Source organism: Ricinus communis, chromosome 10 (genome assembly GCF_019578655.1).
Source record: "Ricinus communis isolate WT05 ecotype wild-type chromosome 10, ASM1957865v1, whole genome shotgun sequence".
Classification (NCBI taxonomy): domain Eukaryota; kingdom Viridiplantae; phylum Streptophyta; class Magnoliopsida; order Malpighiales; family Euphorbiaceae; genus Ricinus; species Ricinus communis.
In genome coordinates this window covers 4,517,630-4,531,663 of record NC_063265.1, presented here as the reverse complement: position 1 = coordinate 4,531,663, position 14,034 = coordinate 4,517,630, and the positions used below count along the sequence as shown (strand labels likewise).

The window sequence follows — 14,034 nt, the reverse complement described above, 5'->3', positions numbered from 1 at the left end:
GCATGATGCGTAGACGTACCACCACGCGCAGCTTGGAAAGATAATCTAAAGAAATAGAGTGAGGTAGACAAGGATTGGCCACGCTTTCAAGAGCTACAGAATTCAAAAAAGAAAAAGAAATGGCTTCGGTATCTTCTTCTTTGCTTGCAACTAAATCTCTAACCATTCAGCCTCAAAACCAGCAACTGTTACTTTTCAAGAATTCTGCTCAAATTAGAATAATTCCCAAGAAGCCATCATCCTTAACTGTTCGAGCTGCAAAGCTCCCTCCTGGGGTATGTTCCTTAATGGATTCCATTTGTTCATTTTTTGTTCTGGTTGCTACTATAATATCTGTTGTTAATCACCAGATCATGGAATTGAGAGGTTATCTGTTCGTTTTCTTCTGGGTTTCTTTTTATAGGTGGAATTGCCAAAAGTGCAACCAAAATTTGTAGCCCCTTTTCTTGGATTTACTAGGACTGCAGAAATATGGAATTCTAGAGCTTGTATGATTGGCCTCATCGGAACTTTTATTGTCGAGCTGGTTTGTTTTCCTTTCTTTTCCTTCCTGCTTTCCCTCTTACTATTTTGCATTAAAATTACGAAATCTTGAGATATCTTTTTTATATTACTTTTACTGTGGAATTGTGATTGTGTAGATATTGAATAAAGGCATACTTCAAGTGATTGGAGTGGATGTTGGGAAAGGTCTTGATCTTCCTCTCTGATGATACAATCTGCATATAACTTGAGCTTATGATACTTTTACAACTGCTTTGTTATGTTCGTTTATGTGTGCCAACTGCCAACAGAACTCTCTTCAAATTCATTGTAAATTTATGAAATTACTCTTCTTTATTCTGCTACTTTAAATTTGTCACAGAATTTTTCTTTCCTCCCAGTTGTGCACGTACCATCCCACTTCCTTTTAGAAGTTACAGGTTCCCTGAATAGCTTTACTATACATGGATAAGGATATTGTCTTTTGAGAGTATTATATTAATGTGCATATAAGAGCCCCGTTGTGCGAACTTGATGCTGACATTACTTATTTGCAAGTATTTCCTTGATAGTTGGGGTCAGAGATCTTGAATTCTGAGATATGGAGCAGGTTATCATTTTATCTTAATTCGCCCCACCAATAACAATTCCAGTTTCACTTTAAAATAGTCTGCTAGCGGCAGCTGCCGGATAAATTGCAGGATTTGTTAGAATTGTTACACCAAAGATGCTACATTTGTTATGAAAGGACTGCAACAATTTTCAGGATGCAAGACAATCCAGATGAACCAGCTAACCGCGATAATCAGTGAAACAGTTTAATAACCTTCCATCTGCAAAACAAACATTACAATCTCACACTGGTAACATATGAAAAAGCTGCAAGAACATGGAAGGAAGGGAGAGAGAACTCTCACGCATTGAAAATTCTATAGTCTCTAGCCAACATAACATTCTTGCAATTTTAAGAGATATTAAATTACAGAACTCTGGAATTTGTGCATACTCATCATAGATAGATATATGATATTAAACTTTAAATACTAATTAATATCTCATATGCTTGTGCAACTTCTCATTCTGGAAGTGATGCTTTCACGCCTTCGGTCCAACTTCTCTCACATGCTTGTGCTGTACATCAATTGACAATAGATCTGTTTTTGCCACATCGATATGCATGCATGGCTCTGCAGCAAATTCCATCACGTCCTTTCAAGGTACTGTAAATTGATATTGAACTGCTGGTGCCCCTGGAAAAAGAAACTACATGACTCTACCAATTCGAGCATCTATAACTGGCAACTTGTTGGAGGATTCTGAGATTTTCAGTGCTTCAGTTAGTGAAAAGCTATTGTTCCTCCATGCAGCAGCTGCCCATCTTTTCATCTTTTCTCCTTCACCCTTTCTGTTTTGCTGAACACAAAGTGTTTCAGCATATCCACCTGTCATACCAGTATTAAGATTCAACATAAGCCTTTAAAATGAAACATACATTTGGCAACACTTGAATTTACTTGCATACCCGGAAACAAATAACTCCTCAATCACCACATTGACGCACGAAAGTCAACACTCTAAATAACTTTTCAACCACAGGACTTGTGGCTAAGCAAAGGGTTAAAATAATTTTGGAAGTACAATGATGCAAGTTCATAGGGCAAGTCGCATTGAAGGGGGTTAATAAAAGGAATGTTAAGGTCTGATAAATTGGGTAACTAGAACTAAAGGTTCAAGATTTTAACTCAACAAACCTAATCTCAAGATGCCATTTCTTTTAAATATATATATTTAAAAATAAAAAAAAAAAGAACCTTAAATACTTAATCGTACCTCTTGCAAAGGTAAATCCCACCAATTTACTAGCGCACAGAGTTTTAACACCTTACACCCTCACCAACTAACATCCACAAAATCCATGTAGGCAATAGGTTAAAATGATTCAAGTTCATAGGTCATGTCACATTCAAGAGGTGTAAAAAATGAATGCTAAGATTTGATTAATTAGGAGTAACTAGTTCAAATGTTGAATATCAATACAAGCCCGATTTCCAAAAGAATGACAAGAAGCAGTTAATGCATTATACCTCTTGCAAGGGCAACAACATCCCTCCTTGGACTTCCCATCATCACGATGTCTATGCAATCAGAAAAGAGAACAGAAAAAGATAAGTAAACCAAATCTCAGAGGACGACAAAATAAAAGTTTCAACTAAATGAATAGGAGGGCTAATATATTAAAAAAAAAAATTCGCTCTACCTTCAGAGTCCAGAGATGGAGCTTTCAGTAAATCTATTGCCCTCCTGTAAAGTCCCTGCAGTGATACAGTAACAAAACCATCGCAAAGTGTGAAAACATTTGCACCATAACCATTGTATGAACTATCATACGCCATAACCCCAGAGCATAATGATAGTTATGCAACAACACACTTGATAATGTGAGCAAATAAAGGAGCATCCCAATTAAGAAAGAGTGTATGCGCATAGGAGAGAGACAAAGAAACCGAGGACAGAGAAACAGGTTTCCAAATACCCAGGGGTTACCATTCTGACATTTTTCTGTATGTGAGCAATGGTCTTATAAGCTTATTCAAACTAACTAGGATCTAACAAAAATCACTCTATTCTGCCACACTAGTTCTTCTAATCCAAATATGCATCCTTAACTTACAAATCAGAATTTATAAACCCAACCAGCTAAATTGATTTCTTGGATCTGGCAAACAAAAGATGATGATGGTTGATGGAGTAACGCATAGGTAGTAAAAGTTTGGGAATTCCAGAGTATTTATATGAGTCATGCTTAGGTACTGACCTCTTGTATTAATAGAGAACTTGATTGCTCTTGTACTGCTTTTTGTCGAAACATGAGAGCCAGGCAGGTTAAAACTACACCAACCTTCGGATGACGAGAGCCTACATGATAATAATACGACCCCAGAACTTATTGATATACTATCCATATATTGACTCCACTGAGATTCCAGATTATTTGAAATTAACAACAAAAATGCAAAGGAGCACACCAAAATGTTGCTCTGCCTTATTCAGTGCCTTTGTTAATGTCTCCTCCGCATCATTAAATCTCCTGAATTAAATGTTGGTGAAAATATAGTACTTACGGCATCAGAACTCAGAAGATCCAACTAGCACAAATTACCAACAATATGTAAGCAACTCTACACTTACCCCATATGTGCCTCAAGCTGCCCCAAGGCACAGATGGCAGCCAGCAGAACTTCCTCTGAAGCCATATTACAAGCTGCTAAGGCATGCATGTCACTGAAGTCCTTCTTTTCAGCTACCTCAGCAACAACATTTTGATACAAGTCCTTTGCCATTGAAAAGTTTTTTGTGGCATGCAAGAATTCTCCATATGATAAAGCAGCAGTTCCTGTATATCACAACATTAGCATATGGTATAATTGCATACCCTAGAAAGTCTGAAGAACAAAAGAGATGCTCACCAACACAACCTTCACTTTCCTGAAGCCCTTGGAATAGCGACTCAGCTGCATAGAAGCAGAAAAGCGTTCATTTAACTATACAAAAAACAATAAATTTAGCAATGCTTTTAGGTGTACCCGATCCAAGATTTCCACGGACAAGCTCAACTAGCCCTTTAAATGCTTTAGCACGAGCATTAGCAGCCTCAACGCCTCCAGTAGTATCATGTTCATCTTTTCCCAAGAGTTCTTCTAAGCATTTATCTGCGAGCACTGATGAAGCATCATCCTATATAGGGAGAAAAATCTCCAGATGAATTTAAAATACTAAAAATAGCAACATAGAAAGTTCAAAATTTTTAGAATCAATGCTTGAAACAACTTACATTCCCCAACTCTAAATTGAGCCCAACAAGAGCTTCCACTGCAGCAACTACATCGTGAACCAAAATTCTAATCAGAACCCCTTTGATAAAACCATAAGAGCAGGAAACTTTAAATCATGGACATAAATATCCTACCTCTAACACCCAAAGAAGAGGGTGCTAAATCTCGAATTCCCTGCAGCTTCTCCATTGCTTCATCATGATTTTCTCTATATAAAACCAGTCTAAAAATCAACATAACTTTCAAGACATGCCAAAATTAAACTAACTAGCACTAAAAAAGAACATTTGAAAAGAGGGGGAAAAGGGAAAACCTTTGAAACAATAAGTTAGACATTGCAAGTAGGACCATTCCCTTAGAGTTTTGGGTGACAATATCTTGGCCCTCACTTGACTGAGAGGACAAGCACTGCTCTAATACCAACATAGCTTGACCATAGGATTCATCTACTTAGATAAATGGAAAACAAAGAAACTGAAATTAATTCTATATGCCCATTAGAAAAGAAAAACAAGAAAGAGAATTGTTGATAGAATAAACAAACCTGATTTCTGAGATTTGGGTAAAGAGAGAGCGTAATCAATCATCTGAAGAGCAACTGGGCTTGCATATGGGCCGTTAATACCCTCATGAATCAATCTCAACGGTGATGATGATCGAGCAACTGCAGTGGCTGACCTTGATAACTTGAGCAAGGAGTGAATCATTGCTACTAATAAATTGCTTATCACTTATTTTTGTAAAACCCTAATCAAATGAAAGAGGGAGTTAGTGACCTCTGCTGCTAATTTTAGTTGAAGAGCAATGGAGCAGTTTGTACTGATGACAGCAATTACACACGTGTAGCTTCCATAGACCAAAAACAAAAATTGAAAAAGAAAAAAGACTTAAAATCCACATAAATGCCATAATAATCACTTGCCTTCCCAAATATTCAATTAAATCTCCTTTGTCCTTTTAAAATCAATTAAATCCCTAAATTTTGAAAGAATTATTTCTAAAAACTTTTCAGTTTTTACAATTAAAAGCGGATTTAAATCAAGAATAATTATAAATTTGATGTTTTAACTTTTCCATTTTTTTTACTTTGATTTCTAAATTTTTTTTAATTAAGTGTTTAAATATGCTAAAAATATTTAATATAGTGTTTTTAACCGATTTTACAAGTTAAAATACTTATTTAAATTATTTTGGATAATAAATTGACTTAAATACCATCTTTTAAAATAATATCATATTTTTTATTTTATTTTTATTTTTATTTTGTTATTTTAATGCCATTTCTTTAAATTTACTTGTTTCTCAAAAAACTAAAAGAAAAAAAAATAAAATTATATTTTTTCCTTCATTCAAATAAAAATTGATAGAAATCAAATATCATTTTTTTTATTTTTTATTTTCATGTATTCATTTCAAATTAAAAATAAAATATATTTTTTTACCTCAAAATAATAAGAAAGAAAAAAAAGGTATTAAATTTTCTAAAAAAATAAATTTTAAAAATTAAAAGATAATGAGTAAATTTTTTAAAATAAATAAAAATTAAAATAATTTTAATCCAACATTTTATTTAATGTTAAAGAAGATTCTATAGAAAATAGAGAAAATTAGAAAAAAAAGGAAAAAATAGAAAAAAAAGAAAAGGTTGTAAGTAACAATGATTAAGAATATTTAGGTCATTTTATATGTAAAATAAATTAAATCATTACTTTAACCTGTAGAATCTAAAAGAGACACTATAATATATTATAAATTAGCAGGTTCAGATGCTTGATTGAACAATAAAATAATTTAAACATTAAAATAGAAAAAATTAAAAAGTTAAAACACTAAATTTATAATTATCTCTTTTAACTCACCTAAAAATTAAATAATGTGTATATGTTGTATGGTGTTTTTCTTTTAATTATTTTTTGTAATTTACAATTATGGTCATAAAAAATCAAAAAATATTAATCTGTTTATAGTATAAACAAGTTTATAAGCCTATTTATAATTTATACGAATCAAGTTTCAACAATTCAGTTTTTGCTAATTAATCCTTAATCAACGACTAATTACTCTAGAATTAGTTTTGAAGCTCTTCATTACTCTTTTGAGCCTAATCTATATATTCATTATCCATAGAAAGCATATAAGAAATATTAAAGAGAAACTATAATGTAAAAGATTCATCTCAATCTCTTACAAGTGCTTACAGAACACGAAAGGAAGAAACTTGTGCCAGAAGAACAAAGCAAAGAGGCATATGATTATGTTTCCTAGATTTATTTAGTCCCCTTTCTTCTCTGTTAATCATGTACCCTAAATATATACATATTCATCAAAATTAAAGCCCACTAACGACTGTTTCAGTTTCCTTTGTCCTAATATTCTTGCAACTTGATTTAAGAAACAGTGAACAAAAGCTAATTAAAGATGTGTCTTTATTCTCAAATCATATGATCACTCCCATCTTGTTTAAGGTTCTCATGTGAAAGATAATGCTAATCAATTGTATCAGCCTAATGAAGGTTTACTTTTTCATTTGCAGTCCCTAATTTTAAACATATTTCCTATTATAGTCCTAAATTTCAATATGTATCTAAATTTTAAAAGAAATATATTGTGGCATATGGTACTATATGAATCTTTTTAAACCACAAAAATATCAAAAAGATGCCAAGCTGTAATGCATATTTTTTAGTGAAATCTTTTAGGATCAGAAAAAAATAATTTCTGTTTTTAAAATAACATCCAAAGATTTTTATATTACTAATTGAAATTTAGAAATTATGACATAGAATGCAGCTAAAATAATTAAGGGACTGCAAGTGAAATTTAGCCTACATGATGAACTTGATAACTTGATTGATCTAAGAAGATGCTTAGTTATTTATTTATTAGTTTGTTTTTGGGTCATATATAGATCACTAGCTAGCTTGTTGAGTTCGTATTAGTTTGTTATCTTTTGCTTTTGGGTATATATAAAAAAAAAAAAATTAATAGTGAAAGCTAGAGAAAAGAGACCCCTCTTCCAAGCAATGCACATATACTTCTCTCCCGTTAAAGTAAAAGTAAAAATTAAATAAATAAAGAGACCCAAAAAAGAAAAGCAAAAAGGGTCACTACTCACTACTCACTCAACATTATTTTTCATTTGATGAGAGGCTTAGTTAGTAGTTCCTTCCTTTATGGCAATATATTTGGAAGCTCTTCCTCACTAACTCACACACGCACCCCACTCTCAACAGACACCTTTTGCACTGCTTCTGCTACTACAATTTAACCCAGCATATCTTGGCAAGGAAAACAAGAGACGAGAAAAATCAGCAAAAATGCAGCTGCCTTCTACGTCTTCAGCTCTTCTTTCACTACTGCTCTTCATTTTGGCCTCTCTCTCCTCTACAAGTACTAATCTTTATAATCAATCATTTATTTCGTAGGTTTTGTGTTGCTAACTTATTCAATTTTCTTGGGCATTTGTTGGTTGCAGGTGGAGAACAGCTTATTATTGTTAATAACTGCAATGAAAGCGTATGGCCTGGAGTGCTTGGAGGTGCAGGTCATCCCACAATGAAAGATGGTGGTTTTCATCTTGGGAGTGGAGAGGAAGTAGTTCTTGATTTGCCAGATAAATGGTCAGGAAGGCTATGGGGTAGGCAAGGATGTTCTTTTGATAACAATGGGAAAGGCTCATGTGACACTGGAGATTGCTCTGGCTTACTTCACTGCCAAGGTACTGGCGGTGCACCCCCAGCTACCATTGTGGAAATGACCCTTGGATCTTCTACCTCTCCATTACATTTCTACGATGTCAGTTTGGTTGATGGGTTTAATTTGCCTGTTTCAATGAAACCAGTTGGTGGTGGAATTGGATGCGGAGTAGCATCATGTGAGGTTGATCTGAACATTTGTTGCCCATCTGCTCTTGAAATGAAAAGCAATGGTAAAATTGTTGGGTGCAAAAGTGCTTGTTTGGCTATGCAATCAGCCAAGTATTGCTGCACGGGGGAATTTTCTAACCCCAAGACTTGCAAGCCTACCCTTTTTGCTCATTTGTTTAAGGCCATTTGCCCCAAGGCTTACAGTTATGCTTTTGATGACTCTTCTAGTCTTAACAAATGCAGGGCTTCTCGGTATGTCATTACTTTCTGCCCTCCTAAATGATGAACCAAGGAATTGGACTTGTTGACGATATGGGTTCTGTTAGCTATCCTTTTGCTTCTCATTTTCCTTTTTGGTCTGTCGATCTGTAATTAGATGTTAATTACAACAAATAGTCCTCCTGCAATGACTATTTGTTATATGTTTTGGCAGTTATATCTAAGTCTTTAAATAGAATGATAAAGCTTGAGCTTCTTGTTACTTATATAGTGTTTTTGGTCAATCATATTCAAATTCCCATAGTAATGGCTAAAGCATTTTAAGGAAGATGACATCATGTTTATTAAGCATACTTTAGATTTCGTACAAATCTAACAGATACCTGGCTCAAAGAAAACCTGGGCCACTGGCAGATTGCCACATGGAAAGCGACAGTAGCTCCTCTTAACCACCATTTGTAAATCACACATTAGGAGAACAGTGTGGAGCAACAGACGACTACAGATTCACTATGCAAATCAAGCAATGTAGTCTCGCATTTATTTCCCATAGTGATCACAGATGGCTAAGATGGTCGAGCCATGAAGTACAAAATAAAAGGTAGGGTCTAAAGTACAATACAGATGACAAAGAATAAAACTTTAAAACTATACTACCAGTTAATAATAATCAGATTGTTCTGGCCATGATTTTGGGATAAACCCATTTTGAGACTTGGAGATCTCGAGCTCAACAAAATAATCATTTTTCATATATTTCAGAGAAATGAATTTTGAAGTAGAAACCTTTAATACTGATAACATAATGTTAATATAGGAAGAGACATCTAAAAATTGCAGAAAAGAAGCCTAAAACATGCAGGCATTGCAAAATTCAAAATCTATGATACAGTACAAGATGTCAGTTCGGTCCATAATCTTCTTTAACATACATACAGACTGGCCTGAGTTACATAAATACTTCATCTGGAATCACTCTTCTGCTCATTGTTATCGACTCCAGCATTTAAGTTTCCCTGGGCATTTGCTGCCTCTGGTGGAGGACCTAATCCTAATAATAGAGGAGGTTGTTTCTTGTCAGTACTGGAATCTTTAGCGGTAGTGGGATTTGCTGCCCATGCTCTAAGAGGAGGTTCAAAGTGCTTGCTGGCAACATCAGGTGGCAAGGAATCTTCTCCAGGGAGTACAAGGAGCCCCTTCTCCCGTAGGGATGATGGCTCATTATAGCAGGCATTCCAGAGGGAGTCTACCAGATGCCTCTCCTCTCTAGCTGCCCCGAGATCCTCAGGTGACATCAAGCTAATACCCTTAATTCGTTCTTCAAGTAGTTGCTTCAATTTCTCATCTTCTTCACCTATTCTACCACCATTTGCATGTGGCTTGTGTCGAGCAAGATCAAGAAGGCCCTGAAGGGCAGCCTCTCGTACTTCACCATCTTCACTTGATGCAAGGTGTAACATTATGCGTGGGAAGCCTAGTTCATTAACTATGCTGCAGTCTGAACTATTCTCATGCAGAAGGTAATGGATCAAGTTGAGAGCTTTCCTGAAAATATGGTTAGTTTTTATCAGAAGAATTGTTCTAAAATCAATTAGTTAAATATTGTATATCAATTTCACTATTTTAATTTTCAGAATCACTAGCATCTTTTCAGGTCGACTCAGAGATATTTTTTCTTCCCCTGTTTTTCCCTTACAAGTACTATAGATTGTCATCAAACAAAAGAACAATGGAAATAGAGCAAATTAATTTTACAACTTATCCAGGAATACCTTTGGAATCTCACACTCTCTGAACCTAGAGCATCTCTCATCGCCGCATAACCATTTGCTAGACGAAATGCAGCAATACCAGGCTTGTTGTGCCGAATTAAAGCTGAGAATCACCAAATATATCTCAAATAAATATTACTACAAACCAGGGAAGCAGGGTATGCATAATCAACTTCTAGCCATCATAAATATATAATGATAAATAAAAGCAGTGCTTACAGGATATTGCACCAAGTGCTTTGGTTCGGACATTCATATCTGGGTCTGACGAGAAATTAGAAAGAAGAGGTTCCAAGCCATTTGCTTCCATAACTAATTGCTGACTGCGGGGATTATTCTGGACGATAGTGGTTACAACCTCAGCAGCCTTTGCCCGAATGTTGGCATGGGAATTCTTCAGGTAACCAAGAAGAGGGACTAAACCACCAATTGAATGAAGATCTATAAAAAAAAAAACTCCTAGTTAGTCCAAATGCTAAAAAGAAATCCTCCTATTATGATGCCAATTTACCCAATTCAACAGCAAATTGATAAGCATTCAAGGAGATGTCTTAATATAATCAAAAGTTAAGAAGGGAAGATGCATCTAATTGCTAAGCTAAAACAATAAATATATGAGAGCGTCACGTACTATAAAGGTTTTAACTGTGGTAAACATATTGCAAGCCCGAAACGGCACCCACTAGGGAGAACCGATGTTTTAAGTGTGAAAATATTATTTAAAGAAAAAGATATATGTATATATATCATGCTTAATTTTCAATACGCAAGGAACTACATTAATAGATTTATACCAAATATTAGCAGCTTTAAATGTGGAAAGCTTACCATTTGCCATGTCAATGGACTCGACATGCTCTTGTAGTTCCTCCAACATATCTGTCAAAAGAATCAAGTTTGGCCACAATGAGCATTATTAAAATATCTTAATAACATAAATAAATAAACAAATAATCTAAGGAGAGCACATAATATAAATGGAAGACCAACATAGGAATAACACGGGATATAACAGTACCTTCAATATCGGCAGGTGTAACACCTTGAGCCTCCAAGACATGCTCTGGGGCTTGCATAACAAGAGTTATCTCCTTCATTCGCTTAATCACATCAACACTTTGCGCTTGCATTGCTTCCATAAACCATCTTCTATCTTCCTCACTAAATCACGTTTCACATATACATCCAATTGATTACTCACCAAAACAATTCACACCAATCAATACGAAAAATAAGTTTCTATTCACAAACTACTTAACAGCCAAATAACAAACTAATTTTCACAATACCCACCAATGCGATTCACTAAAAGCTTCAATCTTTAAACAATTTAAAAGAAAACTAGAAATATCATTATCACCTGAGATTGCGTGATGAACCAGTCCCATCGGAGTGAGCAAGGCTCCACTTTAGCAATCCTTCCCAGTTGGGTCCGTCTCTTGCCATATTCACAGTTTTAGATTATTTTGAAGAAAAATTGAAAATACCAATCAAAAAACAACAAGAACCCTAGTAATCACTTAAGAAAAGCCGTTAAATGGGACTATTTTAAATAAATAGAAATCAAGCACACTGGATAGAGAATTCGGGAATCGTCTACACAGTTCCAGAGAATTGTAGAAGAAAGAAAATTAAAAGTATGGTCGGCGCCGCTATGAGATTTTATATTTTCAGATCAATAAGATCATAGCCCTCCAAATATATGGGCTTCACTAACTTGTTAGCTGCATGAGCCATGCGCTACTGATATTCGGTGCAGGCCCAAACCTGGAACTAAACTGGCAAATCATAGATAGATGGTTCAGTTCTGATTTAGGAATCAGACAGTTTTAATTTAGGTTGTTTACATTGTCCCTCTTTTTAGTTCCTAATAATATTTATATCTTCGAATTAAATGAATTTTATTTCTTATTCTACATAAATTCAAAATAGACTTAAAGAACTAAAACAAAGTAAATCTTAAAAAGTGAAAAGCTTAATTTTCGGAAGAAAAAAAAAGTGAAGCTTAAATTTTTTTTAATTATTTATTTATATTGATAATTAGTGGAAAACGAAGTTGTATAAAAATTCTAGTTTATGAATTTCTCCTTTTGGATTATGTAGTCAGTTTCTAAAATTAAATTGGAAAGAGAGGCATCTCGCCTCGCTTACCAAAATATGTGCAATTCCTTTGGATAATGCATGTCATTTTTCTTTCATCTATATTTAAATTAAAACAGAGTAGTTTGCATGTGTTAAGCAGTGACATGTCACGGGTTGCTTTTTCAATGTCTCAAGGGTAGATTAGTTTTTATATTTATTTTCATTTATATAATTGAGATTCCTGATGACTTGAAAATTATAATGTTTACTACTGTAAATTTTAAAGTATTTTTTAGTTTTTTTTACGGAAGAAGTAACCGGTGATCAAAGTTATCCATCATAAAATTAGTCACTCATCATATTAGTTTTGTGTCTCTCTTGTAGGTCCTCTTCCGTACCTATACTAAAAATGTATTTTGTACTGATTATAATTATTATGAATAAGAGAAATAATCTTGAATTATATTTTATTTGTGTGCCCCATATATTACTTTTCGCTATGTTCTTAATATGTTCTTTGTGCTTGACAGTTTTACCCGATTATCCTTGGCTAGCTTGTTGAATTGCTTTGACAACAAGCGCCACAAGGTCCCAACATACAAGCATTGGCCCGTGACATGTGTTACCAGAGCAACTACGACTCCTTGCTATGTACGAGATGGCAAAAGCTATGAGTACGAAATTGGTGTGAATCGAGGCACTAGAGAAACGAGTTCAATCACTTTAAATTTTAGTTGGCTGAATCGGCTCTTTTCAGAGTGTGTTAGAGAAAGTAAAATTGCTTGAAGTTGTGGTGGCTAAAGCGTATTTGTTTGAGAATGTGATGAAATATTCAAATGTGTTTGAGCTGTTGTTGGCTAATTTTTTTGTCACGACCGATAGGCTTAAGGCTACTGAATCTCGTAGTAGGCTTTACAGACTAATAATTCAAATAAACAGTTAACAAAATATAATTAATCATGATTGACATTTCATAAATAATTTTATTAGGTCTTTATAACATGTAATGCTTAAGTAAATTTCAAGCTGCCACGTCGGCAAAAAATCACAAGAATTTCAATGAGTACTTATGAAATATTCAAATGTGTTTGAGCTGTTGTTGGCTAATTTTTTTGTCACGACCCATTCTGGACCCGTGTACCTAGGAAATGGATAGGCTTTGAATCTCGTAGTAGGCTTTCGGACTAATAATTCAAATAAACGATTAACAAAATATAATTAATCATGATTGACATTTCATAAATAATTTTATTAGGTCTTTATAACATGTAATGCTTAAGTAAATTTCAAGCTGCCACGTCGGCAAAAAATCACAAGAATTTCAATGAGTACTTATGAAATATTCAAATGTGTTTGAGCTGTTGTTGGCTAATTTTTTTGTCACGACCCATTCTGGACCCGTGACCGGCACCTAGGAAATGGATAGGCTTAAGGCTACTGAATCTCGTAGTAGGCTTTACAGACTAATAATTCAAATAAACAGTTAACAAAATATAATTAATCATGATTGACATTTCATAAATAATTCTATCAGGTCTTTATAACATGTAATGCTTAGGTAAATTTCAAGCTGCCACGTCGGCAAAAAATCACAAGAATTTCAATGAGTACTTATGAAATATTCAAATGTGTTTGAGCTGTTGTTGGCTAATTTTTTTGTCACGACCCATTCTGGACCCGTGACCGGCACCTAGGAAATGGATAGGCTTAAGGCTACTGAATCTCGTAGTAGGCTTTACAGACTAATAATTCAAATAAATAGTTAACAAAATATAATTA

The 14,034-nt window shown here is 34.3% G+C and overlaps 4 protein-coding genes across 6 annotated transcripts; 2 read left to right on the top strand and 2 right to left on the bottom strand.

Annotated features, from left to right (window-relative positions):
- On the top strand, positions 1 to 848 carry LOC8258375 (light-harvesting complex-like protein OHP1, chloroplastic). Its single transcript, XM_002531507.4, has 3 exons — positions 1 to 275; positions 404 to 526; positions 642 to 848. The coding sequence occupies exons 1-3, from the start codon at positions 120 to 122 to the stop codon at positions 708 to 710; spliced, it is 348 nt and encodes a 115-aa protein (XP_002531553.1). The 5' UTR covers positions 1 to 119; the 3' UTR covers positions 711 to 848.
- A 525-nt stretch (positions 849 to 1,373) lies between these two features.
- LOC8258374 lies at positions 1,374 to 5,150 on the bottom strand. 3 transcript variants are annotated; one of them, XM_048380092.1, is made up of 13 exons: positions 4,861 to 5,150; positions 4,630 to 4,765; positions 4,451 to 4,524; positions 4,316 to 4,362; positions 4,068 to 4,218; positions 3,951 to 3,995; positions 3,673 to 3,877; positions 3,510 to 3,571; positions 3,299 to 3,399; positions 2,741 to 2,795; positions 2,568 to 2,618; positions 2,314 to 2,380; positions 1,784 to 1,925 (listed from the first exon to the last, which is right to left on the bottom strand). In XM_048380092.1, the coding sequence occupies exons 1-12, from the start codon at positions 5,021 to 5,023 to the stop codon at positions 2,358 to 2,360; spliced, it is 1,113 nt and encodes a 370-aa protein (XP_048236049.1). In that variant the 5' UTR covers positions 5,024 to 5,150; the 3' UTR covers positions 1,784 to 1,925; positions 2,314 to 2,357. The 3 variants fall into 3 exon arrangements, with proteins under 3 accessions (XP_048236048.1, XP_002531554.2, XP_048236049.1); XM_048380091.1 differs by lacking the exon at positions 2,314 to 2,380 and having other exon boundaries at positions 1,374 to 1,925; positions 4,861 to 5,144; XM_002531508.4 differs by lacking the exon at positions 2,314 to 2,380 and having other exon boundaries at positions 1,374 to 1,925; positions 4,630 to 4,762; positions 4,861 to 5,143.
- Positions 5,151 to 7,351: 2,201 nt separating this feature from the next.
- Positions 7,352 to 8,667, top strand: LOC8258376 (thaumatin-like protein). The gene is made up of 2 exons (XM_002531509.4): positions 7,352 to 7,706; positions 7,792 to 8,667. The coding sequence occupies exons 1-2, from the start codon at positions 7,634 to 7,636 to the stop codon at positions 8,463 to 8,465; spliced, it is 747 nt and encodes a 248-aa protein (XP_002531555.1). The 5' UTR covers positions 7,352 to 7,633; the 3' UTR covers positions 8,466 to 8,667.
- A 464-nt stretch (positions 8,668 to 9,131) lies between these two features.
- Positions 9,132 to 11,894, bottom strand: LOC8258377. Its single transcript, XM_048380093.1, has 6 exons — positions 11,534 to 11,894; positions 11,192 to 11,334; positions 11,002 to 11,052; positions 10,393 to 10,614; positions 10,174 to 10,276; positions 9,132 to 9,946 (listed from the first exon to the last, which is right to left on the bottom strand). The coding sequence occupies exons 1-6, from the start codon at positions 11,617 to 11,619 to the stop codon at positions 9,364 to 9,366; spliced, it is 1,188 nt and encodes a 395-aa protein (XP_048236050.1). The 5' UTR covers positions 11,620 to 11,894; the 3' UTR covers positions 9,132 to 9,363.
- Between the last annotated feature and the right edge of the window lie 2,140 nt (positions 11,895 to 14,034).